The 25,647-nt window shown below is 43.1% G+C and overlaps 1 protein-coding gene and 1 long non-coding RNA gene across 3 annotated transcripts; both read right to left on the bottom strand.

The window, feature by feature from the left end:
- Positions 1 to 1,022: 1,022 nt before the first annotated feature.
- Positions 1,023 to 6,624, bottom strand: LOC139422764 (uncharacterized). Its single transcript, XR_011635757.1, has 4 exons — positions 6,288 to 6,624; positions 5,407 to 5,471; positions 4,153 to 4,205; positions 1,023 to 3,826 (listed from the first exon to the last, which is right to left on the bottom strand). It is a non-coding gene; the product is annotated as an uncharacterized lncRNA (long non-coding RNA).
- Positions 6,625 to 10,139: 3,515 nt separating this feature from the next.
- On the bottom strand, positions 10,140 to 23,973 carry LOC139422774 (uncharacterized). Of its 2 annotated transcripts, none has more exons than XM_071174108.1 (9): positions 23,873 to 23,973; positions 22,645 to 22,873; positions 21,648 to 22,372; positions 16,610 to 16,646; positions 12,345 to 16,411; positions 12,132 to 12,183; positions 11,783 to 11,976; positions 10,775 to 11,037; positions 10,140 to 10,329 (listed from the first exon to the last, which is right to left on the bottom strand). In XM_071174108.1, the coding sequence occupies exon 5, from the start codon at positions 16,263 to 16,265 to the stop codon at positions 13,695 to 13,697; it is 2,571 nt and encodes an 856-aa protein (XP_071030209.1). In that variant the 5' UTR covers positions 16,266 to 16,411; positions 16,610 to 16,646; positions 21,648 to 22,372; positions 22,645 to 22,873; positions 23,873 to 23,973; the 3' UTR covers positions 10,140 to 10,329; positions 10,775 to 11,037; positions 11,783 to 11,976; positions 12,132 to 12,183; positions 12,345 to 13,694. The 2 variants fall into 2 exon arrangements, with proteins under 2 accessions (XP_071030209.1, XP_071030208.1); XM_071174107.1 differs by having other exon boundaries at positions 11,783 to 12,042.
- Positions 23,974 to 25,647: the final 1,674 nt, after the last annotated feature.

Raw genomic sequence — 25,647 nt, forward strand, 5'->3', positions numbered from 1 at the left:
TTGTTTTGGAAAAGAGAGAGGGGTCCAGAGGAAGGGAGAGAGAGAGAGGCATTTGAAAGCTGGAGCTGCTGATGAGATTAGAATGAGCTGGTCACAGAGACAGACAGCATCAGGGAACGAGGGAGGAAAGGAGGGAGGACTCAGCAGTGGCTCTGCTCAATCTGACCAGACCCTCCTGCCTGTACCCAGATGTCAGGGAATAATGGTCTTTGCATGCATGAACCCAACTTTACCACAACAGCCCAAATCCTGCAGTGGAAGACAGCATCTACGCCCACAAAATGTACACACCAGTCACACACACATGTGCACGCTCATTCGCACACACAAGGAGAATAGGTATTGAAGAAAGTTTCCCAAAATCTAGCTATAGTCCTAAGTTCACATCCATGCAGTTTGGGTATGAAATGGTTTGCTCGATTCCGTTTCCTCTTGACAGTATTTTCCATGTGATGCTCCAAAACTTTCCCAGAATCTAACAGAACTGTTAATAAGGCCTTTCTATGTGTAAAACTGACCTCGCTATTGAATGAAAGAGGGATTTGATGTCCTTGTGTGGGAGTGTATTACCGTTTTGCCATCATATCAATGCACAATTCTCCAATGTATCTTGATTCATCCCTGAAAAGCAATCATCTCTGGGTAAGTTTGCTCCGATAACAGTTTTTGCACTTAAAATGTATCCTATAGCTTAGTTTGCCTGTGTCAGTAGAAAAGTGGTTTGGGGTGGGAAAGATTCATCCAACTATGTTGTAAGTAATATCCTCTTCGACGCCACAGGTTAAAACAATCATGCTTTAGATATGCTCTGAACTGCTGTCAGTCAGAACTGTTGTCAGAACTATTGCCGAGAACTGTCTGCTGATGGATATAAACCACTGCTTGAAAATGACTTAACTTTTTGCAACAACGTATTCCATGGCGCGGCATGATCAATTTCTCGAACAAAGCACAATTGCACAAGTTTCCTACAACACTGGAAAAACTCCAGCAACATCAACAGATTCAAATAAAAACACACATTTACGAGCTTGCATATTTATTGCACTACTTTTAAAATTGCCAAAAAAAAAATACATGGGATACTGTAAGTTAAGTGCATCGTTGTAATAATTTTGCAAAGCTGGCATATCGTGTTTTTTTCCAACCATATACAGTGGTAATTACTGAATACCTGACTCAACACACTACAGCACATCCTGCATATGCTATTCACTTTGCTATGTACAAAATAGCTTACATATTAACTAGTCTGAAAGGAAAGAACTGCAAGAGGAAAAATGTGTAACAAATCAACTCAATGAGGAAGAGAGCAAGCGATCAATAACACTAGAGCATGCTGGTACAAAAAGGTCCCCAGAATCGAGGGAGAATGGAAGACAAAAGAATAACAACATGGGCTTTCAAGTTGGTTATTATCATATTAATATTAGAATCTTTAACTAAATAAATTAACAGGGAAGCAAAGACAAAACTGCAAATACTGACATCACTTTGATGTTTTAAATCTAGAGCTAAAAACAATAAAAAGCTTTTTGGTTTTAGTTTGTCTGTTTTATAACAAAGTAAGCTTCTCATCAACATTAATTTACAAAATCATTCAAAAAATACATAAATTAAAAAGATTGTTATATTCTAACTTTGCTACACGTGCACCATTTGGAAAATTGTATTTAATTTTTTAAAACAAGATTATATGCATCATGTGATTCCAGTCTCACGTTAACTAACATTAAGTCACACATGACTCTCTATAGGATTAAGTCATATCCAGCTGGTGAAGGAGATGAGAAAAAGTTGAAACCCTGAACCCAAACCCAAACAGGCTGGGCCTTAAAACACATCGAGTGAGTTCATTCCTTTTAGCATTTAACTCATTTAACTTAGAGTCCCTAACAAGCTACTGTATATCTATCTAATGTGTTAATAAATCACAAAAATAGACAGAGAAAGTATGAAACTTCAGAGTCATCATGATGTCATCTATACCCCCCCCTTTCCCTTCCCCCCAAAAAAGGTTAGACATGATTACAAAAATCATGTATTTTCAAAAAAATAACCTTCATTTTACATTTAACCGTTTACTTATTCTAATCAACTTGAAGCAGATATCAGACATTAACATTGCGTTATTCTGTGGCGTCTTCTATATGTTTCCATGTGACAAATTCATAACTCACTCGTATGTGTGCAAAATCTCTTAGATCTCCGTTACACACAAACATGCTAGGGGCAGAACTGCACTCTTGGTTTCGAGATTGTCTGTCAATCAAAACACACTTAAGCTTAACATTTTCTAAAAGTGACCAGTGCTGGGTACTACTAGATACATTGTATACCTTTTAATGCACATGTCAGTATTAAAGGGTAACTAGTGTTTTTAACAATTGCAGTTTTGTGATTGCTCCCATCAACATGGTATATCCTCAAATATTCTCACATGAATCCTCTTTTCCTTTAGTAAAACATTGACCATGATAAAAAGTTTATATTTCCTCAAATCTTAAATCCAATGAGAAAGCCACACAGAAAACAGTGAAAAACTAAGCCAATCCAGACCAAGTTACAACAACCATGACAACAAAGAACCAACACCTTCTTTACTCAGAATGTGAAAGTAAAACAAGAAAACCCATCTCGGCTACCTTTCCAAGGAGCAGATTAAAGTCCAAAATAGCACCAATCATCAGTGTCTCAGTTCCGTGGCAGCATCTCACTCACTTACCACAAGGGAACAATGCATTTCTACTATAGCTACTTCTATAGGCTACATCACAGCGTACATAACTGTCTACACATGGTTTTATACTAGCAACAAACATTCTAAAACTTTTAAAAAGCAAACCTACTTAAAACCATAAACGTTTAAAATACAAAAACACACTAGCAAGCATTTACTAGCTAACATGGAAAAGGGGGGACTCTTAGCCTCAGTAAATACTGTAGAGTGTGTAAATATTAAGAGTTTTGAGAATGAGAGAAGAATTTGAGAGCTGAAGGGTGTGACTCACCCGAAGAGCAGAGCAATTAGGACTGTTAAAAAGTAAAATCTTGAACCTAACGTTTGAATGGTTCCGCTTCGAGGTGCAACCACTCCCTTCCAAGACGTTGAAGTGTGTTTTGTAGAGATAATGATACAGGTCTAGGCCTAGCTTAATACTGTGTTAAGGAGCGATCACATACTGCAGTTGAGTGTGTGAACAGTGCAGAGAACTGAGTGAGTGTTAAAACATAAATAGGAGGATAATGCTGCTGTTTGAACTGTGATTTGTTCTGTGGCAGAGTGGATGACATGCTGCTGCTTGTCAGTTACTGTACTCAGCCCACAAGGGGCCACCTGTAGAATTCGTAAACGTAGACGTGGGTCTCTGCTAGCCTGGTCCCAGATCTGTTTGGGCAGTCACCAAAGCCATGGAAGACAGCACAAACAGACCTGGGATCAGGCTAGGTCTCTGCTGTTGGAGACTGTTATTACATTGCTTTGTGTCATTCGGCTTTTCCTCTCCTTCCTGAAAACAAACATATCATCAAGGCTTAGAGTCCCTAACAAGCTACTGTATATCTATCTAATGTGTTAATAAATAGACAGAGAAGGTATGAAACTTCAGAGTCATCATGATGTCATCTATACCCCCCCTTTCCCTTCCCCCCAAGAAAGGTTAGACATGATTATAAAAATCAGAAATTAAAACACTTTTTTTTTCTCCCATTTGTTCTTTATGATGACAGTGTTTTGTTTCTCCCAGGAAGGAGTGAAGGGAAGGACCGGTGAGTTGTTTTGTTGCTGCTCCCTTTTGGTCCGACCGACAGTGACCTGCAGTCTTTTCTGTGAAAGAAAGGAAAAAGTCAATTCAAAATTTTAGACAGGATAATATAATCGACAACGACTGCTCGTGTGGATACACTAGGTTGAGACTTGCCAAAAGACTTTCCAATTACGTCATCCTGAAGAATCTTCTGTAAATTCAGCTATATGTAGATTTTGGGTCTGACAACATAATACTAGGAAACCTTTTTAACCACAATTTAGCCTAGGCTAGAGCAGGTTTTTCAGGATGTGTATCAGCTGTTAGAACGAGATAATGACACCTTTACAGTCCATTAAATAATACAGTAGCACTGTCATTCATTAATAGATTTGGCTGTTCTTACCTCAGGAGAGCCATCATAGCCTGTTAATTTCAGTCTGTGGGTTAAACTGGTACCTAAGAGCAAGAGAGACAAGCATGAAATATAACTATTTGATTCATGAACAACAGTGAGTCAGTGATCCCTAGCTGCAATTCATTACCCTAGAACTCACAACGAGACAAGCCAATACGAAAACAGAAAAGACAATAAGGGATCTGAGAAAACACATTTACGGTTGCTTAAGCTAGCATCATATTATAAAGTAGACTATAACTGTTTGGCCTACTCCTGGGCAATCCATGTTCTGAATCCAAATGCTCAAAGCAGACTCAAGGGGATCTTTATGACCAAACAGTTCAACTCAGCTCTTGCAATATTGAACTAGAATGCAGGACGACACACAAACATTGGAAAATCATTTTCTAGGACAGAGAAAAATGTAATGTAAAAACAACTGAACTAGCCCTTCCTAGAATTTTCACATAACTTGAACTCAATACTACTGGAGAGAATCTGCCCTCCTAACTCCTTCCTTCTTACCGCAACTTAGTAGTTTAACATGACTTAGTAGTTTAAATGCACATGTTATATTTACAGTACAGTAAAGTAGAGGCAGTAGGGAAGGCCGCCTGTTTAAAACAGACTGTCTTTTCCACTTCCCAGACTGCAGCTTGGAGCGCCTCCAGGCAACACCAGTCAAACGAGGTCACATTTTTCCCCCAGCGGCAGTCCACTGCATTGAGGCTGTCTCGAACTCACTGAACCCACAGGCAGCCTTGAGCTAGCATAGACAGTGCTGCTGCATCGGAGCCATGGACTTATATAACTGGTCAGAGGCCTGCTCAATGCTGAGCGGTAGTGATGATACTGTACCAGCTAAAGCTGTGATTGGGTCATAAATACCGGTATATCACTGATTGGACAAGGGAAGGCACGCTTATATCATTACAGCATCTGATTGGAGATGGTTCAGTGTGATGTTCTGATTTGGTTATAGGTTCCTTATCCATTGGTTAGATTAGGATATGATACTTGCCATGGATCATAATACTTACCATGGATTGTTTAAAATGCAGATTATATTGCCAATAGCAATACTGTTCCCATATAGTCTTGAATACACAGACAATACATAGAGCAAATTATGATAAAACAATATAGTAACAAGTCAAAGCAATAGCCTAGAGCTACATGTGGCAATATGTTGATTTTAATTATCCTATCTATGGTTAAGTTGAGATCTGTGAATTTTAACAGGGCAACATCAAATTTTACCTTGATTATCTGCAAGAGCCGCATTTCTACTGCATAGTCAGTCTGGCATCAGGGCAAGTGTGGGACTGCGAGATAAAAACAAATATATATATATATATATACACACATACACACAAATGTTTTATCATGTTTATCACTACAGACATAATTGAAGAAGCATCAAGCATTCAGTGGCAGTCAGTATACATTAAATAAACGGCATCTCAATGCACAATAATGCGCCATGCAGTAAAAGCCTATTATTAAATACACGTTTGCAGAAAGCAGACAAAAATGACTTCATCTTTTTTACTAAAAAAAAGATGTAGCTAGTAAAAACAGCAAGCTGCCTTGCGGGGAGAGAACCCCATACACGGCTGCGTTGACCCAACTGCCCCCGTCTAAAAACAGATTCATGCAATCCCTGAATGAGCACCTGCCGGTGCTTCACAAATGTATCATTCAACAGCAATACACCTCGCTATATTGTGATTGTTACAGTTAATATCGTAATGTGTCAAGTAATATATTACAAATATAGCTAGCTATTAAATTAAAATACCAATGCTGCTGCATAAACTTGCTGGTTTGCAAGCAATAATCTAGCGTTTACGTCAAGCAAATTGTACTTGCCGTCTTTGCTAGCCTCTCAAACAAAGAAAGGGGGTTGCATTCAGTCTACGCCTGAAGCTGCTAGCTAGGGTTGGCTCGCACCAAAATGCCATGCCAGCTTGGCAGCTCGCTAGTTAGCTAACCACATAGCTAGCTAGCTAGCTAACGTAGCTAGACCGGCAAAAATAAAACACACGTCTGCTAACACACAATGATGTTGCTACTGGCTAGCCAGCTAACCAGATTCGACAAGTAACATTGAAGAGCTCATTGTAATTAAATGTACTTACAGATTGAAGCCCAGTTATACTAAAGTAATTTCCATTAGTTCGCTAGCCAGCTAGCGGTGGGGAGGCCAGCTGGCGCTGATTAAGTTTCAATTTTACTGGCACAATGTTGCATACGTGAAGCTCGTAAAAACGGCAAGCAGCCTTGCGGGGACAGAACCCCATATACGGCTGCGTTGACCCAACTGCCACCGTCTTTAACTAACTAGCTTGCTGTTGGCTCGGGGCCAGGCCCCCCATTACGTCTGCAGTAGTGTACAGTCAGACTGCTCGGTGCTTACTCGGCAGTCTGCGGTAACTCAAGGTCCCCCTCTGTCTGGGAGAGACAGCTTCTCCAATCAGAGCGAAGGCCGGTGGAGCCAACCTCTAAACATTGAGGGGATTCGATGAATCTTGCCCGGACGCCATTGTAAGCGTGTTTTGCACCGGCTGAAAGTTGACTCCATTGACTTCGAAACCGGGTTGCTTCCAGGGCGTGAATTTAGTGCCAAACTCTGTCCGATGGAGAAATCGGCTCAAAACAAACGTGACGTAATTAAGCACGTGTAGTAATGAGCAGGATTCGGTGTTTTCACATGCAAAAGTGCCTTCCCAAAGAAAACTATTTTAAAAATCCAAACATAAATTCTATGGAAAATGGTATGAAAATATTGTATGTTTCTGGACGATGTACCATTTTGACAACATGACAGAGCGGCGCAGATTACTGTTCCATTTGACAATGTCGCTCCTCCCTCACCGCTTTTGCTCGGGTCACGTCACGGGCCATAGACCAATAACCCGCGGCTCAGCATAATCGAATTCGAAAATTAGGTGCACTAGATTTAGTAAAAAATGGGGGTGGTGTAGATAGGCCTACCACTGAAACCCTACTAGTAGGAGGCTGTACTAAAACCATAGATATGTAAATGTAGGATATGTCCCAATTATCTATCTTTCTTCCCAAACGGTGTTCACTTCCCTTCACTGATTTGATAGGAAATTACTGATATATAGTTGGAACTCCTACAAGTCCATGTCATGCCTCCACCAATCCAATGATTTTAGATTTGTGGTAAATAGTGAATGAGAGCACAACTCGGGGAAAATGCACTATTATTGGGAAGCACCAGTAGATTCCATTGTCTGTTTCTTGTAGTGAATAACGGAAGTATTATATACCAAAATCGTTACCGTGCACATGGTATTTATTTTATATATTTTTTTATTTAACTTGCAAGTCAGTTAAGAACAAATTATTATTTACAATGGCGGCCTATCTCGGCCAAACCCTAACGACGCTGGTCCAACTGTGCAAATCAAATACACCTGTGTAATTCACCCAGACTGGACCCTGGATGTGGATTCCCTTGAATGTCCACTACCAACGGAAGCTCTACCACTTCTTCCCTGGAAGATAATGCACTTCAATTATTCCCTATATTTTGACTTAATTGGTTCCTGATTACACTTAATTACAGATTACAGTATTCAGTTTATCACCACAATTAGTGGTTCGGAGTTATCCACAAAAACGTTTACGACAATCTACCATTGCATGTTCATAATCAGAGACAGACATTACTAGTGATGAGTTCATACTGGCTTAAAACATTGACTGGCAAGTAATACCTCTCATGCACAGTGTTTATTTCACATCTTTAAGGCATAACAGAAACAGCTGGAAAACCCCTGATTAATTTAAAAGCACAGGGTCTATAAAAGTGAATTCCTTTACATCCCTATTCAACATGGACCAAAAGAAGAGTGGAACTGCATAAGGGCTGACTGTGAGAGCGTGGAATATTTATGTAGTGAGGTCACCTAGTAACATGCAGCTTCCTCTCTTCGATCTCACTGCCTCTCTATGCTGCTTGGAAATGAAACATCTGCACATTCCTCCCCCATCCCCCCGACACACCACACAGCAAAAAAAGACTACACTCAAATACTGAAGTTTTCATTACACTTTTAAGGCTTTTGAGATCATGTGTCCTCTTAATTTCTGTTGAGACTAACTAAGATGATATCCATTCTATCTTCTCCAAAGTAACAACACAATATTTTTAGAAAAACTTCGTAACATATTTCTTATGTGAACATAAGGTTCTACATAGGTGGTCTGCAAGAAGCAGTGTTTAGTGTGCAGCAGGACTGTTCTACACTAGTCCAGTTTCAAGACCCTCTGACCATTCTTATGCATTTCTTCTACTTTTCTATACTCAGTTTTCTATAATGTAGCCAGACATAACACTAAAGGAGACATTAACGTATAAAATTGTATTCACATGAGCTATATAATAGCTACGTTAGTTTGAACAGTGGCTGCAGAACATAATAAATCCTTGAAATTGGACTCATGATCTGTGCACGGTTTCTGTGAGTTTGTCACTTGTACATGTATTAAATGAGAGGTTTCTTTGCAGAGCCATTTGAAAATATATGTCCTGCATCTTCAGGTAGCATGAAATAAAGAAACAAGTGTTGACATCACTGTGGTGTCAATCAAGCTGGGTCTTGTTCATACACCAAGAAAGAAAAACTGTAAATGCTCGGGGAATACACCCCTTCCAGTATATCTGATCTACATTCAAATAAACATATATACAATGCTAATTTTAAGTCAATGGTTTCTGATTTAAACGTAAAAAATGCTTCAAATAAAAACACAAATCTGAATGTGAAAGTCCCTGAGTAAACTGCCAAACTCTCCAATGTAGAAGAGTGAGTTAACATTGATTTCAAGTATTCTGCTTGTATGCAGATGGAGGAAAATGACCATACATGTCTAGCTTTGTGAGGTTTGAAAAAATATGCCTGATCATTGCCTGATCACCAACAACAACGAGACAGCCTATAGGGAGGAAGTCAGATTTATATATATTTTAGAATATATAGATTACCCAAAAGGCTAGAAGATATGATTGGGGTGAAAGAGCCCAAAATGTAATCATCCAATATGGGACATTGGCAAAGCTTCTAGGTGCCAGTTTGGACAAAACATTTATGATTTGAAGATACATTTTCACTTTGTTTGTGTTCCCTGTTGCCATCTTGTGGCCAAATCTATTCACTGCAAGCATGAAACAGCATAATCACAAGCAGAGACGTAATTTTACTGCTACATACACAAACATACGTGCAAAGAACCCTGATTTTTCTCAAGCGCAATCTTTCAATCTTTGGTGGTATGGTCTGGGGTGGAGGCTGTGGGGTGGTCCGTCTCTGGGATGGTGGTATGGTCTGGGGTAGAGGCTGTGGGGTGGTCCGTCTCTGGGATGGTGGTATGGTCTGGGGTGGAGGCTGTCTTATGGTCCGTCTCTGGGATGGTGGTATGGTCTGGGGTAGAGGCTGTGGGGTGGTCCGTCTCTGGGATGGTGGTATGGTCTGGGGTGGAGGCTGTCTTATGGTCCGTCTCTGGGATGGTGGTATGGTCTGGGGTGGAGGCTGTGGGGTGGTCCGCCTCTGGGATGGTGGTATGGTCTGGGGTAGAGGCTGTGGGGTGGTCCGTCTCTGGGATGGTGGTATGGTCTGGGGTAGAGGCTGTGGGGTGGTCCGTCTCTGGGGTGGTGGTATGGTCTGGAGGCTGTGGGGTGGTCCGTCTCTGGGATGGTGGTATAGTCTGGGGTAGAGGCTGTGGGGTGGTCCGTCTCTGGGATGGTGGTATGGTCTGGGGTAGAGGCTGTGGGGTGGTCTGTCTCTGGGATGGTGGTATGGTCTGGGGTGGAGGCTGTGGGGTGGTCCGTCTCTGGGATGGTGGTGGTGGTATGGTCTGGGGTAGAGGCTGTGGGGTGGTCCGCCTCTGGGATGGTGGTGGTGGTATGGTCTGGGGTGGAGGCTGTGGGGTGGTCCGCCTCTGGGATGGTGGTGGTGGTATGGTCTGGGGTGGAGGCTGTGGGGTGGTCCGCCTCTGGGATGGTGGTATGGTCTGAGGTGGAGGCTGTCTTATGGTCCGCCTCTGGGATGGTGGTATAGTCTGAGGTGGATGCTGACACAGCGTCTTTGGCTAGGACAGAACAACTGGGCTGTTTCCTTACTGCTGTGTTAGGTCTGATCTGCAGTTTGTCTAGGTCACACAGACAGAACTAAATGAAAAACATATTACACAATACAATAGATGGATGGAAGGATGGATGAATAGATGGATGGATGGATGGATGGATAGAAGGATAAAATAATGGATGGATTCAAGGATGGATGGACAGAAGGATGGATGATGGATGGAAAGATAGAAGGCTGGATGGATAGAAGAATGGATGGATTGATAAAAGGATGGATTGATAGGATAGGATAGAAGAATGGATGGATTGATAGGATAGGATAGAAGAATGGATGGATTGATAGAAGAATGGATGAATGAATGGATAGACAGAATGATGGATGGATAGAAGAATGGATGGATGGATAAAAGGATGGATGAATGGATGGCATTGAATGAACGAACAAACAATGGAAAACATGTCTGTTAAACATTGTATTAGATGTACAACTACTGTGTATTCTGTGCCCACCTCTCCTGGCTCTCTCTGGCACTTTCCTCTTAAAAGGAGGATCTATGTCCTCACTAGTCTCCGCGTCAGCCATGGAGTCTTCTGAGAGATTGGCTGAGGCACACACATCTACTGGGCCTGCTGTGGAGCCAGACTCCACTTCCTTGATACTGGTGTATGTGGGTTGAGGGACGACCTCATCAAATGACATGGGCTCAGGGGCTTTACAGAGGATACCAGCATACCCTTCCTCCAAACCACTTCCAGGACCAACAATATCACTGCTGAAGGAGTGGAGGCATATGTCAGGTGATGAGAAACCGAGAGCACAAAAGAGAGAGATGGCGAGAGAGAGAGAGATAACGTACATTCATATGGTATATAAATTCAGTGGTGGAAAAAGTACTCAATTCTCATACTTTAGTAAAAGTAAAGGAAATGACTCAAGTAAAAGTGAAAATCACCCAGTAAAATACTACTTGAGTAAAAGTCTAAAAGTATTTGGTTTTAAATATACTTTAATATCAAAAGTAAATGTAATTGCAAAAATGTACTTAAGTATCAAAAGTAAAAGTATGAATAATTTCAAATTCCTTATATTAAGCAAACCAGATGGCACAATTGTTCATGTTTTTTAAATTTACGGATAGCCAGGGGCACACTCCAACACTCAGACATCATTCAAAAACAAAGCATTTGTGTTTTGTGTGTCCGACAGATCAGAGGTAGTAGGGATGACCAGGGATTTTCTCTTGATAAGTGCGTGTCCTGCTAATCATTCAAAATGTAACAAGTACTTTTGGGTGTCAGGGAAAATGTATGGAGTAAAAAGTACATCCTTTTCTTTACGAATGTAGTGAAGTAAAAGTAAAAGTTGTCATAAATATAAATAGTAAAGTACTGATACCCCCCAAAAACTTCTTAAGTAGTACTTTAAAGTATTTGAAGTACTTTACACCACTGGATAAATTGCATCTGGGGGGGAAACTAAGTGGACCGGGTTTGTGTGACTGACAGACAGGCACTAACCTCTGCTGCAGTTGAGAGCATGCGTCTGCGACCGGTAGAAAAGAGAGGGGCTCGGAGAGGGTCTAAAACGTACAGCCATACTCCTCCTCCATGGGGAAGAAAGGGATTTCAGTCAGGGAGAGGATGAAGATGGGCTCATCAGGGTCTGGCTGGGCCGGGTCCAACAGAACAGTTGATCCAGAACTTTCTGAATGCTGTGTGATGAGAGCATCACTTCGTTGAGAGAAGAAGATTTCCTCCGTGAGGAGAGATGTATCCTCCTGTCAATCCAAACATCAGACACACATTTCTGGAGCACATTTCCACATGCAACCAGACATCTGTGGTAGGAATACAATTAATTAATTACCTGGGTAGCATCAATGATGTCAGTAAGGGGGGTGAATCAGCTGTATTTCCTCCTATGAATACAAACATCAAAGGCACACAGATCAGACACACATTCTAAAAGCACATTACAGTAACGCAACCGGAAGACAATCAGACATTTTTATTGGAACACATTGAATTGTAAAATAGAGCTTATGGCTAAACTAATAGCTGATATTTATAATAACTTTACCTGAGTAACATCAATGATGTCAATAAGGGGGATGACTTGGTGAATCTGTTGTATTTCCATGGGAACCTCATCAGCCTCCTCTGGTGTTTGAACTTCAGCGCAATGTCTCTGGATCTCAGAGCTGGGCCTGGTAGCCTCAACATGTGGTATCTGGACCTCAGAGCTGGGCCTGGTAGCCTCAACATGTGGTATCTGGACCTCAGAGCTGGGCCTGGTAGCCTCAACATGTGGTATCTGGGCTACAGGGCAGTTTTTGCTTTCTGGTACCTAGGATGAAGTGTGTGTGGCGGCTCTAGCGGTGCGACCCAGGTTGGGTTTGGGTTTAGGTAAACGGGCTCTGCGGGTTGGAGGACCAGTCTGTTTGGGTCACACCACCAGTCTGATGTTCCTAACTGAGACCCTACAGCACTGAGGGAGGAGGAAGTATATTCCTTTGGGCCATCGCAACCTTTATCCTCTTCTGATGACCTCAGAGGTGACTCTGGGACTGGGGCTCTGGTTCTGCGTGTACCTGGGCCTGGCTGCTCAAGATTTGAGATGGGCTGTAGTTCTGAGAGTGTATTTGTGATGGTATCCAGTGTTGGCTGGGGTGGTTCTGACTGTGTGGTGGTATCCAGTTTGGGCTGGGGTGGTTCTGACTGTGTGGTGGTATCCAGTGTGGGCTGGGGTGCTTCTGACTGTGTGGTGATATTTAGTGTGGGCTGGGGTGGTTCTGACTGTGTGGTGGTATTTAGTGTGGGCTGGGGTGGTTCTGACTGTGTGGTGGTATTTAGTGTGGGCTGGGGTAGTTCTGACTGTGTGGTGGTATTTAGTGTGGGTTGGTCTGGTTCTGTGTGCGTAGTAATATTTTGTGTACACTGTGGCTTTGAATGGGCTACTCTGGTCCTCTGAATGGGCTGTGGTTATCTGTGTGTGATGATATTTGCAGTGCGCTGTGGCTTGGAGTGTGTGGTACTTCTCTGCTTGGGCTGTGGTTCTGACTCTGTGGTAATACTCTCAGTAGACAGTGGTGATTCTGTGGTGATATTCATGGTTGGCTGTGGTTTAGAGGATGCAATGATATTCAGCTTTGGTTGTGGTGGTGGTTCTGATTGTGTGATGGTATACTGTGGTGGTTTTGACTTTGTGGTAATATTTTCTGTAGGATGTTTTGGTTTGGGTTGTGTGGTCCTGGCAGCCAGGCCCAGGTTGGGTTTGACCTTAGTGAAGCGTCTCCTCCTGGTCTGCGAGGTCGTCTGCTGCTTGGACACTTCTGAACATAATTCCACATGAGAGGCGTGTCCAATAACAGTTCCCTCCCCATGTCTGAGAGGCTCCTCCTCTGCAGGTATGGTTTCCTGAGTTGGCGCGTCACTGCTCTGAGGCACTTGGGCAGAAGCTGTGCTCGTGGTGACTCGGACAGAGGCTGTTCTCGTGGTGATTAGGACAGAGGATGTTGTTGTGGTGACTGGGACAGAGGCAGTTGTTGTGGTGACTGGAATACAGGCGGTTGTCCTGGTGACTGGGACATAGGCTGTCGTTGTGGTGACTCGGACAGAGGCTGTTGTCGTAGTGACTGGGACAGAGGCTATTTTTGTTGTCCTGGTGACAGGGACAGAGGCTGTCGTTGTGGTGACAGGGACAGAGGCTGTTGTCGTGGTGATTGGGACAGACGCTGTTGTTGTGGTGACTGGAATACAGGCATTTGTCCTGGTGAATGGGAGAGGATGTTGTTGTGGTGACTGGGACAGAGGCTGTTGTCGTAGTGACTGGGACAGAGGCTATTTTGGTGACAGGGACAGAGGCTGTTGTTGTGGTGACAGGGACAGAGGCTGTTGTCGTGGTGATTGGGACAGAGGATGTTGTTGTGGTGACTGGGACAGAGGACGTTGTTGTGGTGATTGGGACAGAGGCTGTTGTCGTGGTGACTGGGACAGAGGCTGTTGTTGTGGTGACTGGAATACATGCGGTTGTCCTGGTGACTGGGACAAAGGCTGTCGTTGTGGTGACAGGGACAGAGGTTGTTGTCGTAGTGACTGGGACAGAGGCTATTTTTGTTGTCCTGGTGACAGGGACAGAGGCTGTCGTTGTGGTGACAGAGACAGAGGCTGTCGTTGTGGTGACAGGGACAGAGGCTGTCGTTGTGGTGACAGGGACAGAGGCTGTCGTTGTGGTGACAGGGACAGAGGCTGTTGTTGTGGTGACTGGGACAGAGGCTATTTTTGTTGTCCTGGTGACAGGGACAGAGGCTGTCGTTGTGGTGACAGGGACAGAGGCTGTTGTTGTGGTGATTAGTACAGAGGCTATCGTTGTGGTGACTGGGACAGAGGCTGTTGTCGTGGTGATTAGGACAGAGGATGTTGTTGTGGTGACTGGGACAGAGGCAGTTGTTGTGGTGACTGGGACAGAGGCTGTCATTGTGGTGACTGGGACAGAGGCTGTTGTCGTGGTGATTAGGACAGAGGATGTTGTTGTGGTGACTGGGACAGAGGCAGTTGTTGTGGTGACTGGGACAGAGGCTGTCGTTGTGGTGACTGGGACAGAGGCTGCCGTTGTGGTGACTGGGACAGAGGCTGTTGTCGTGGTGATTAGGACAGAGGATGTTGTCCTGGTGACCCGGACAGAGGATGTTGTTGTGGTGACTGGGACAGAGGCTGTCGTTGTGGTGACTGGAATACATGCGGTTGTCCTGGTGACTGGGACAGAGGCTGTCGTTGTGGTGACTGGGACAGAGGTTGTTGTCGTAGTGACTGGGACAGAGGCTATTTTGGTGACTGGGACAGAGGCTGTCGTTGTGGTGACTGGGACAGAGGATGTTGTCGTAGTGACTCGGACAGAGGTTGTTGTCGTAGTGACTCGGACAGAGGCTATTTTGGTGACTGGGACAGAGGCTGTTGTCTTGGTGATTAGGACAGAGGATGTTGTCCTGGTGACTGGGACAGAGGCTATTTTGGTGACTGGGACAGAGGCTGTTGTCGTAGTGACTGGGACAGAGGCTATTTTGGTGACAGGGACAGAGGCTGTTGTTGTGGTGACAGGGACAGAGGCTGTTGTCGTGGTGATTGGGACAGAGGCTGTTGTCGTGGTGATTGGGACAGAGGCAGTTGTTGTGGTGACTGGAATACAGGCAGTTGTCCTGGTGACTGGGACAGAGGATGTTGTTGTGGTGACTGGGACAGAGGCTGTTGTCGTAGTGACTGGGACAGAGGCTATTTTGGTGACAGGGACAGAGGCTGTTGTTGTGGTGACAGGGACAGAGGCTGTCGTTGTGGTGACAGGGACAGAAGCTGTTGTCGTAGTGACTGGGACAGAGGCTATTTTGGTGACAGGGACAGAGGCTGTTGTTGTGGTGACAGGGACAGAGGCTGTCGTTGTGGTGACAGGGACAGAGGCTATTTTGGTGACAGGGACAGAGGCTGTTGTTGTGGTGACAGGGACAGAGGCTGTTGTTGTGGTGACAGGGACAGAGGCTGTCGTTGTGGTGACAGGGACAGAAGCTGTTGTCGTAGTGACTGGGACAGAGGCTATTTTTGTTGTCCTGGTGACAGGGACAGAGGCTGTCGTTGTGGTGACAGGGACAGAGGCTGTCGTTGTGGTGACAGGGACAGATGCTATTTTTGTTGTCCTGGTGACTGGGACAGAGGATGTTGTTGTGGTGACAGGGACAGAGGCTGTCGTTGTGGTGACTGGGACAGAGACTGTTGTCGTAGTGACTGGGACAGAGGCTATGTTTGTTGTCGTGGTGACTGGGACAGATGTGGTTGTTGTCATAGCGACTGCAACATAGGCTGATATCGTGGAGACTGGGATAGAGGCTGTTGACGTGGCAACAGGGACAGAATCCTCAGCAGTCAGTGATGCCTCAGTGACCCAAAGGTCAGGGGTCAGAGATTCAGAAGGAGTGGTGCTAGTTTGTGATTGGTCAGCGGGCTGTGATGACATCTGGTACTGTTGTTCCTCATTGGAACATTATTCAGTGATGAAATCATCTGCTCCTGCAGTGCAGGCCTCAGCAGCCTGAGATAGCTGGGTGAGGTTGCCGATGGCCAGTAAGGTTCTAGCTTCCTCGTTGTAGCTCTCCTCAGACACTAGAACACAGAGAAGAGACTGTTTAACGTTCTATAGTTAGTGCTGAGAGGTAGATCAGATACTAGAACACAGACCGAGGAGAAGAGAAGAGACTGTTTAATTAACACTCTATAGTTAGTGGATAGAGGGAGAAAGGTTTTTGACTGTTTTACTTAAGAGGATGCAATAGATATCAGCTCTTGAAATGACCAACCAACCTTCCATGTTATCTGGAGACAGGAAGTCAATTACATCCTAGAATGAAGAAAACAAAAAAACATTAGTCCTCATAAGAGATCCAGAATCTGGAGCAAAATAGCTGAAGTGCTTGAACCAGGTGGGTGCTTGACCCAGTGACCTCAATATAACACTGAGGTCTTGTGGAAAGTGCTATATAAATCAAATGTGATGTTATGACAAAACATAGTATAACAACATGGATGAAGCAGGGATGGTTGTGATGTACAGCGCATTCGAGAAAGTATTCTGACCCCTTGACTTTTTCTACATTTTGTTACGTTACAGCCTTATTCTAAAATGGATAAAAAAAATATATATAAAACAATCTTCAAACCACACACAATACCCCATGATGACAAAGCAAAAAACAGTATAGGGATAGGGACACCGATCCTACACCGATCCTAAAAAAAATTCTCTCACATTTATTACAAATAATAAACAGAAATACCTTATTTACATAAGTATTCAGACCCTTTGCTATGAAACTCGAAATTGAGCTCAGGTGCATCCTGTTAACATTTATCATCCATGTCAGAGCAAAAACCAAGCCATGAGGTTGAAGGAATTGTCTGTAGAGCTCAGAGACAAGATTGTGTCGAGGCATAAATATGGGGAAGGGTACCAAAACATTTCTGCAGAATTGAAGGTCCCCAAGAACATAGTGGCCTCCATCATTCTTAAATGGAAGAAGTTTGGAACCACCAAGACGTCCTAGAGCTGGCCGCCCGGCCAAACTGAGCAATTGGGGGAGAAGGGCATTGGTCAGGGAGATGACCAAGAATCCGAAGGTCACTCCGACTGAGCTCAAAAGTTCCTCTGTTGAGAAGGGAGAACTTTCCAGAAGGACAACCATCTCTGCAGCACTCCACCAATCAGGCCATTATGGTAGATTGGCCAGACGGAAGCCACTCCTCAGTAAAAGGCACATGACAGCCTGCTTGGAGTAAGCCAAAAAAGGACCTAAAGGACTCTCAGACCATGAGAACAAGATTCTCTGGTCTGATGAGACCAAGACTGAACTCTTTGACCTGAATGCCCAGCATCACATCAGGAAGAAAACAGGCACTGCTCATCACCTGGCCAATACCATCCCTACAGTGAAGCATGTTGGTGGCAGCATCATGCTGTGGGGATGTTTTTCAGAAGGGACTGGGAGATTAGTCAGAATCAAGGGAAACATGAACGGAGCAAAGTACAGAGAGATCCTTGATGAAAATCTGCTCCAGAACGGTTCTGCTCTCAGGACCTCAGACTGTGGCGAAGGTTCACCTTCCAACAGGACAACGACCCTAAGCACACAGCCAAGACAACGCAGGAGTGGCTTCAGGACAGGTCTCTGAATGGCCTTGAGTGGCCCAGCCAGAGTCCGGACTTGAACCCGATCAAACATCTCTGGAGAGACCTGGAAATAGCTGTGCAGCAACGCTCCCCAGCCAACCTGACAGACTTTGAGTGGATCTGCAGAGAATAATGGGAGAAACTCCACAAATACAGGTGTGCCAAGCTTGTAGCGTCATACCCAAGAAGACTCAAGGCTGTTTTCGCTGCCAAATGTGCTTTTTTTTTTTAAATGGTTTTTATTTATTTCACCTTTATTTAACCAGGTAGGCTAGTTGAGAACAAGTTCTCATTTACAACTGCGACCTGGCCAAGATAAAGTATAGCAGTGTGAACAGACAACACAGAGTTACACATGGAGTAAACAATAAACAAGTCAATAACACAGTAGAAAAAAAAAGTCTATATACATTGTGTGCAAATTCTTCAACAAAGTACTGAGTAAAGGGTCTGAATACTTATGTAAATGTGATATTAAATTTGTATAACATTTCTAAAAACCTGTTTTGATTTTCATTATGGGGTAGTGTGTGTAGATTGATGATGAAATGTATTTTTAAAATACATTTTAGAATAAGGTTGTAACGTAACATAATGTGGAACATATCAGGGGGTCCAAATACTTTCCAAGGCACTTTATATGAGGGGTCTTCAACCTTTCCTTGCCATCATACATTAGCAAAAGCACATTTTTTCACGTCTTGTCTTATCATTAGGTGAATGATAATGGCAAGGAGAAGTAATCAACATTTAAAAAATTAATAGATTTGGTAGACAATGAAAAACTATTTTGACCTCCCCACATAATAATTGGAAGAGGAGGTATGCTGTAGGTTCAAACTCCAACCTTTTAGCTAGAAAAGTAACTCCAGACACATTTCTGCCAGAAGTAGCTTTTTAGCTGGTTAAACAGAGGTTAGCAATGTGCTGGCAAAAAAAAGCTGCCAGCAGCACTTGCCACACTGGTAGCCTATTGACTGGTAGCCTATTGACTGGTAGCCTATTAGCAGAGACTTTGAAAACGCATGTCAGTTACTCCAGTGAGTGTAATTGACTCCAGTGAGTGTTATTGACTCCAGTGAGTGTAATTGACTCCAGTGAGTGTAATTGACTCCAGTGAGTGTAACTGACTCCAGTGAGTGTAACTGACTCCAGTGAGTGTAACTGACTCCAGTGAGTGTAATTGACTCCAGTGAGTGTAACTGACTCCAGTGAGTGTAACTGACTCCAGTGAGTGTAACTGACTCCAGTGAGTGTAACTGACTCCAGTGAGTGTAATTGACTCCAGTGAGTGTAACTGACTCCAGTGAGTGTAATTGGCTCAATATTAGGAGTTGAGAAATAAAGTTGACATAAGAAAAACATATTCATAAAAAAATATATATTTAAAAATCCAGTTTATTTATAATATGTTATGTGGACCCCCTGCAGTACCCCCAGTTGAATACTCCTGACGAAAAGGGAAACACATTTTGTCCACACAAGACAGGGCACATGATGACTACTCATTTTCATTTGTTGTTCAGTGAAATCATCCCATGTGAAGAGTCAATTCATTTCATTAAAGATCAATTTGTGACTAAATTGTTTTGTTTTTTCTATTGGAGGGTTTAATCATTCGCAATTATGTCCACTTATAATAAGGTCAAAGGTTTATGTTTCTGTCTCCATATGATATGGTAAATATATCCAATGCAAAAAACATCTACATTTAAATGGTAGTAATATTAATTTGCATATATTTCCGTTAATTCCCACGGAAAGTTTCCATCTCTGAATATTCCCCAAAATGTGCAACCCTATCCACACCCTTACCCTTTTAAGGTGTCTGTGACCAACTGATGCATGGCTGTATTCCCATTCATGCATCAGCAGACACTCAATTAGCCCATGTCAGCAACATTTTTTTTAGATTGGTAAATTAGTCTAGCAGACCCATGAGCCACTGGGCTCATGGGCCACTCATGATGAGTTCCATTTTTTTGTGGCCCCCACCCCCATCGAAATTGCCTACCCCTAATATAGACCTAGTACAGTTGAAGTCTGAAGTTTCCATACACCTACGTACGCCAACTACATTTAAACTCAGTTTTTCACAATCCCTGACATTTAATCCTAGTAAAAAGTCTGTTTTAGGTCAGTTAGGATCACCACTTTAATTTTAAGAATGTGAAATGTCAGAATAATAGTAGAGAGAATGATTTATTTCAGCTTTTATTTATTTCATCACATTCCCAGTGGGTCAGAAGTTTACATGCTACCAAATACTAATTGAGTGTATTGCCTTTAAATTGTTTAACTTGGGTCAAACGTTTCAGGTAGCCATCCACAAGCTTCCCACAAGAAGTTGGGTGAATTTTGGCCCATTCCTCCTGACAGGGCTGGTGTAACTGAGTCAGGTTAGTAGGCCTCCTTGATCGCACACGCTTTTTCAGTTCTGCCCACACATTTTCTACAGGATTAAGGTCAGGGCTTTGTGATGGCCACTTCAATACCTTAACTTTGTTGTCCTTACGCCATTTTTCCACAACATTGGAAGTATGCTTGGGGTCATTGTCCATTTGGAAGACACATTTGCGACCAAGCTTTAACTTCCTGACTGATGTCTTGATGTCGCCTCAATATATCCACATAATTTTCCTACCTCATCATGGTATCTATTTTGTGAAGTGCACCTGTTCCTCCTGCAACAAAGCACCTCCACAACAGGATGCTGCCACCCCCGTGCTTCACGGTTGGGATGGTGTTCTTCGGCTTGCAAGCCTCCCCCTTTTTCCTCCAAACATGACGATGTTCATTATGGCCAAACAGTTCTATTTTTGTTTCATCAGACCAGAGGACATTTCTCCAAAAAGTACGAACTTTATCCCCATGTGCAGTTGCAAACCGTAGCCTGGATTTTTTTATGGCGGTTTTGGAGCAGTGGCTTCTTCCTTGCTGAGCGGCCTTTCAGGTTATGTCAATATAGGACTCGTTTTACTGTGGATATAGATACTTTTGTACCTGTTTCCTCCAGCATCTTCACAAGGTCCTTTGCTGTTGTTCTGGGTTTGATTTGCACTTTTCGCACCAAAGTGCGTCATCTCTAGGAGACAGAACGCGTCTCCCTCCTGAGCGGTATGACGGCTGCGTGGTCCCATGGTGTTTATACTTGCGTACTATTGTTTGTAGAGATGAACGTTGTACCTTTAGGCATCAATTAGCCTATCAGAAGCTTCTAAAGCCATGACATGATTTTCTGGAATTTTCCAAGCTGTTCAAAGGCACAGCCAACTTAGTGCATGTAAACTTCTGACCCACTGGAATTGTGATACAGTGAATTATAAGTGAAATAATCTGTCTGTAAACAATTGTTGTAAAAATTACTATCATGCACAAAGTAGATGTCCTAACCGACTTGCCAAAACTATAGTTTGTTAACAAGAAATCTGTGAAGTGGTTGAAAAACGAGTTTTAATGACTCCAACCTAAGTGTATGTAAACTTCCGACTTCAACTGTATGTGTTGGAGGTACACTAAGTGCTTCACCTCACTTATCAATTTGCAATAATAATCCTACATTCTCTGCAGAGTCTGTGCTATCAAACATGCATCATGTGTTAGCTTCACAAGATTACATTATCAAGCCTTAATCTCTGAACTAAAGAAAATCAGTGAGACTGAAACCAATCTCACCTTTTCCTTGTTCATCTCCTGTCTCAGCAGTTCTCTGAGCTTCCGGGCCTTGGCCAGCCTCTGCAGGTCCGTTGGGTCATTCAGGAACCTGCTAAGCCTGGACTTCCTTGGTGCCAACCCGGTGAGCCCAACAGACACAGACCTGGCTACCAGAGTCTTAGCTCTCTCAGATACTGAGATACCCTCTTCGTGTGAAAGGGAGGATGATGGGACATTCTCTGATGGAGTGGATGGAGCTTTAGTGGCTGGTGTTTTTTTCGAGAGATCTAATTGGATGCTGCCTTTGTCTTGTTTGGTGAGCTGTGAGGATGTTTCCTCGTCTGCTGCCTGCAGGGTCTGTTGTGACGGGGATGAGTAATCCACTGCCTGCTTCCCCAGTGGGGGGATTGTTGTCTCAGGGGCTGGGGAAGATGGGGACAGGGGGCTGGGTTTGGGCTGTACTTTGGCCTGCCTACTACCTCCAGAGGGCCTCCGCCTTGGGCATCTCATGCCCTGTGGGGGTCCAGCATCTGTCTCGCTGGGGGGCCCCTGGAGCCTCAGGGGCTGGGGTCTCAGTGCCCACTCTCACAGGGGACTTGGAGGTCCGGGAGGGGTAGAGGGTGAGGCCCGGGGTTGCGGCCGCCCAGGGTTTGGCAAGATTTGGCATGAAAGAGAACCTCTTCCTCCTTTGAATTCTGTCTGAGGGGGTGCCACTGGAAGCCTCACCATTTGGGTCTTTATCAACCCTATACCAAAAGACAAAAGGATCAGAAACAATGCTGACAATCAAGGAATACGTGAGCAGCCACACAGTCAGTGGATGGTTGTTGGGAAAGAGGCAAGTTACTCATGTGTATAACCCATGTTAACTTGAACAGTTCTCAATTCTACAACAATTATACATCCTATGAGAGGTTACTAACATCCAGAACCAGCTCTGACTGCTGGCCAGCAGCAACTAATCATTGACAAATGTTGCTGTAAAAGGGACTATAATACATTTGATTTAATGACAGACTTTTCCTCATTCTCTGGGTGTGGTGGACTCTGTGGAGGTTTCTGGCACTGTAGTAGTGGTGGTGTCCACCTCCTGGCCCCCTGCCTGGGAAGGAGCCTCGGTGGCCTGGGACGATGGAGGAGTGTCTTGGGAGGAGGCTAGGGCTGCTGGGCCTCTGCCCGCCGGCCTGCCGTTGGGCCGAATACTGATCTTGGATCTGCGGACCATTCTGTCCTACTGCAGAGAGAGACTGTGACACAGATGATGACATGATTGGGTTGGTAAATACATGCACCAGAAAATGTATAGTGAGATACAGACATCTGATAAAGTAATTGCATTATCTTGCCAGCTAGCTAGCATATGTTATAACAGAATAGTAACGGCGAAAGACATTCGAACGAGGCTACAAAGAGAACTAATGGTACTGTAGCGACTGTATAATCGGGGTGTGAACTAGGTTTTTATTCAAGCCTTGATCGACATGGTAATGGCTCTATAGTATTGGAGAAAAGTTGAAAAAACGGACCCTCCGTTACATCGTGGCGTGTCATGTTGTAACTTACAGCAGCAATACAGTAACTATTTCTGTCTTACAATCTCTCTCCACCAGGTGTAGCACTTCTCGTATCATTTAAAAACAAGAAATGGACAGTAACGGGGGTAAGGGGGATACCTCGTCATTTTTTGCATGCCATCATTCTCAAAGAGTTTTTTTCATTCTCAAAGAGTGTTTTTCTTCTAATATCACTTTAGCACCGCCCTAAAAACCCGATTCAAATTCGACACAAACCTTCAAGTAGGTATGTAATGACAAATTATATAAACTCTTTATAGTGTTTTAATTATATTTTAGAGGCGATAAATTAATAAATTGGACAGATCGAGTGAAAAAAAAAAAAATCCCCACACATCTCTCCTCACTATCATGCATTAGTTTTGCTTCCCCACCCGCAATTTTTACAATTGCCTGCTTGAATTATGCAGAAACGGGAAGCGTTTAGGTCATGTCATTTATTTTGTTTGAAAGGGGAGAAATTGTGCTTTACAATGGTATTGACATTACAGTTGATCTGGAAGTATTACGTTTTTGGGGCGCTAAAATAAGGGCAATTGTACGGACTAAGGCGATGTACGAGTTTACTTTAGCATGCTATAAATTCTACGCCTAGGAAAGCGAATGTAGCAATCTAGCTAATACTAACTTCCTATTCTCCAAATACATATCATGATCAAATCAAATACAAACCTCGTGATTAAATTCTTTTTTTAGAGATATATTCCATATGTTTGACGTTTTATTCCAAGTTTAGCGCTCATGAACACACTACCCCGCCATGATGTTTTCGGTGACGTCGAATGTAATTCGTGATGGGGATTGTGGGAATAGTAGTTTTGTAACAATATAGATTGACCAAATGTCACAGAGTTTCTAAACCGAGAGGCGCAACATCGTGAGACTTCTGGGAACGCTTGCCAAACAGACCAAACAGACTATTCTTCTTCGTTGGGGTTAACCGGCGGTAGGCATCAAATGTTAATCAAATCAACTCAAATGTTATTTGTCACATGTGCCGTACACAACAGGTGTAGACCTCCCGAGTGGTGCATTGGTAATGGTAATGTGTATCTCAGTGCTAGAGGCGTCACTACAGACACACTGGTTCGAGTCCAGGCTGTATCACAACCAGCCGTGATTGGGAGTCCCATAGGGCAGCGCACAATTGTCCCTGCGTCTTCCGGGTTATGCTGTCATTGTAAATAACACATTTTTCTTAACTGATTTGCCTGGTTAAATAAAATGAAAATAAAGAAAATGAAATGCTTACTTTACAGGCGCTTAACCAACAATGCAGTTTTAGGAAAATAGAGATAAGAAAATATTTACTAAATAAACGTAATTTTTTTTATTTTTTTTAATTGTTTAAAGTAACATAATAAAATAACAATAGTGACGCTACAAGGGTTACAGAGTAGATGTAATTAGTCAAGGTAATATTTAGTAGAGGTAATTTGTACATGTAGGTAGGGGTAAAGCGACTATGCAGGATAATAAACAGTGAGTAGCCACTCAGTTTTTTATTTTACCTTTATTTAACCAGGTAGGCCAGTTGAGAACAAATTCTCATTTACAACTGCGACCTGGCCAAGACAAAGCAAATCAGTGTGACAAAAACAACACAGAGTTACACATGGGATAAACAAAAGTACAGTCAACAACACAATAGGAAAATCTGTTTACGTTGTGTGCAAATTAAGTAAGGAGGTAAGGCAATAAATAGGCCATAGTGGCGAAGTAATTACAATTTAGAAATTAACACTGGAGTGATAGATGTGCAGATGAGGATGTGCAAGTAGAAATACTGGTGTGCAAAAGAGCAGAAAAACAAATATGGGGATGAGGTAGGTAGTTGGTTGGATGGGCTGTACACAGATGGGCTGTGTACAGTTGCAGCGATCAATAAGCTTTGCAAGTTTGAATCCCCGAGCTGACAATGTACAAATCTGTCGTCCTGCCCCTGAACAAGGCCACTATTACCCACTATTTCTAGGCCGTCATTGAAAATAAAAATTTGTTCTTAACTGACTTGCCTAGTAAAATAAAGGAAAAGTAAAAAGCTGCTCTGAAAGCTGATGCTTAAAGTTAGAGGGAGATACAGTTGAAGTCAGAAGTTTACATACACCTTAGTCAAATACATTTAAACTCAGTTTGTCACAATCCCTGACATTTAATCCTAGTAAAATTCCCTTTCTTAGGTCAGTTAGGATCACCACTTTATTTGAAGAATGTTTAAATTGTTGGGATAATAGTAGAGAGTGATTTCAGCTTTTATTTCTTTCATCACATTCCCAGTGGGTCAGAAGTTTACATACACTCAATTAGTATTTGGTAGCATTGCCTTTAATTCATTTAACTTGGGTCAAACGTTTCGGGTAGCAAGCTTCCAACAATAAGTTGGGTGAATTTTGATCCATTCCTTCTGACAGAGCTGGTGTAACTGAGTCAGGTTGGTAGGCCTCCAT

Source organism: Oncorhynchus clarkii, chromosome 12, assembly GCF_045791955.1.
Source record: "Oncorhynchus clarkii lewisi isolate Uvic-CL-2024 chromosome 12, UVic_Ocla_1.0, whole genome shotgun sequence".
NCBI classification, from domain to species: Eukaryota; Metazoa; Chordata; class Actinopteri; order Salmoniformes; family Salmonidae; genus Oncorhynchus; species Oncorhynchus clarkii.

Coding starts and splice junctions, on each gene's coding strand:
- LOC139422774 (XM_071174108.1), bottom strand. CDS start 16,265: ATGTCATCACAGCCCGCTGACCAATCACAAACTAGCACCACTCCTTCT.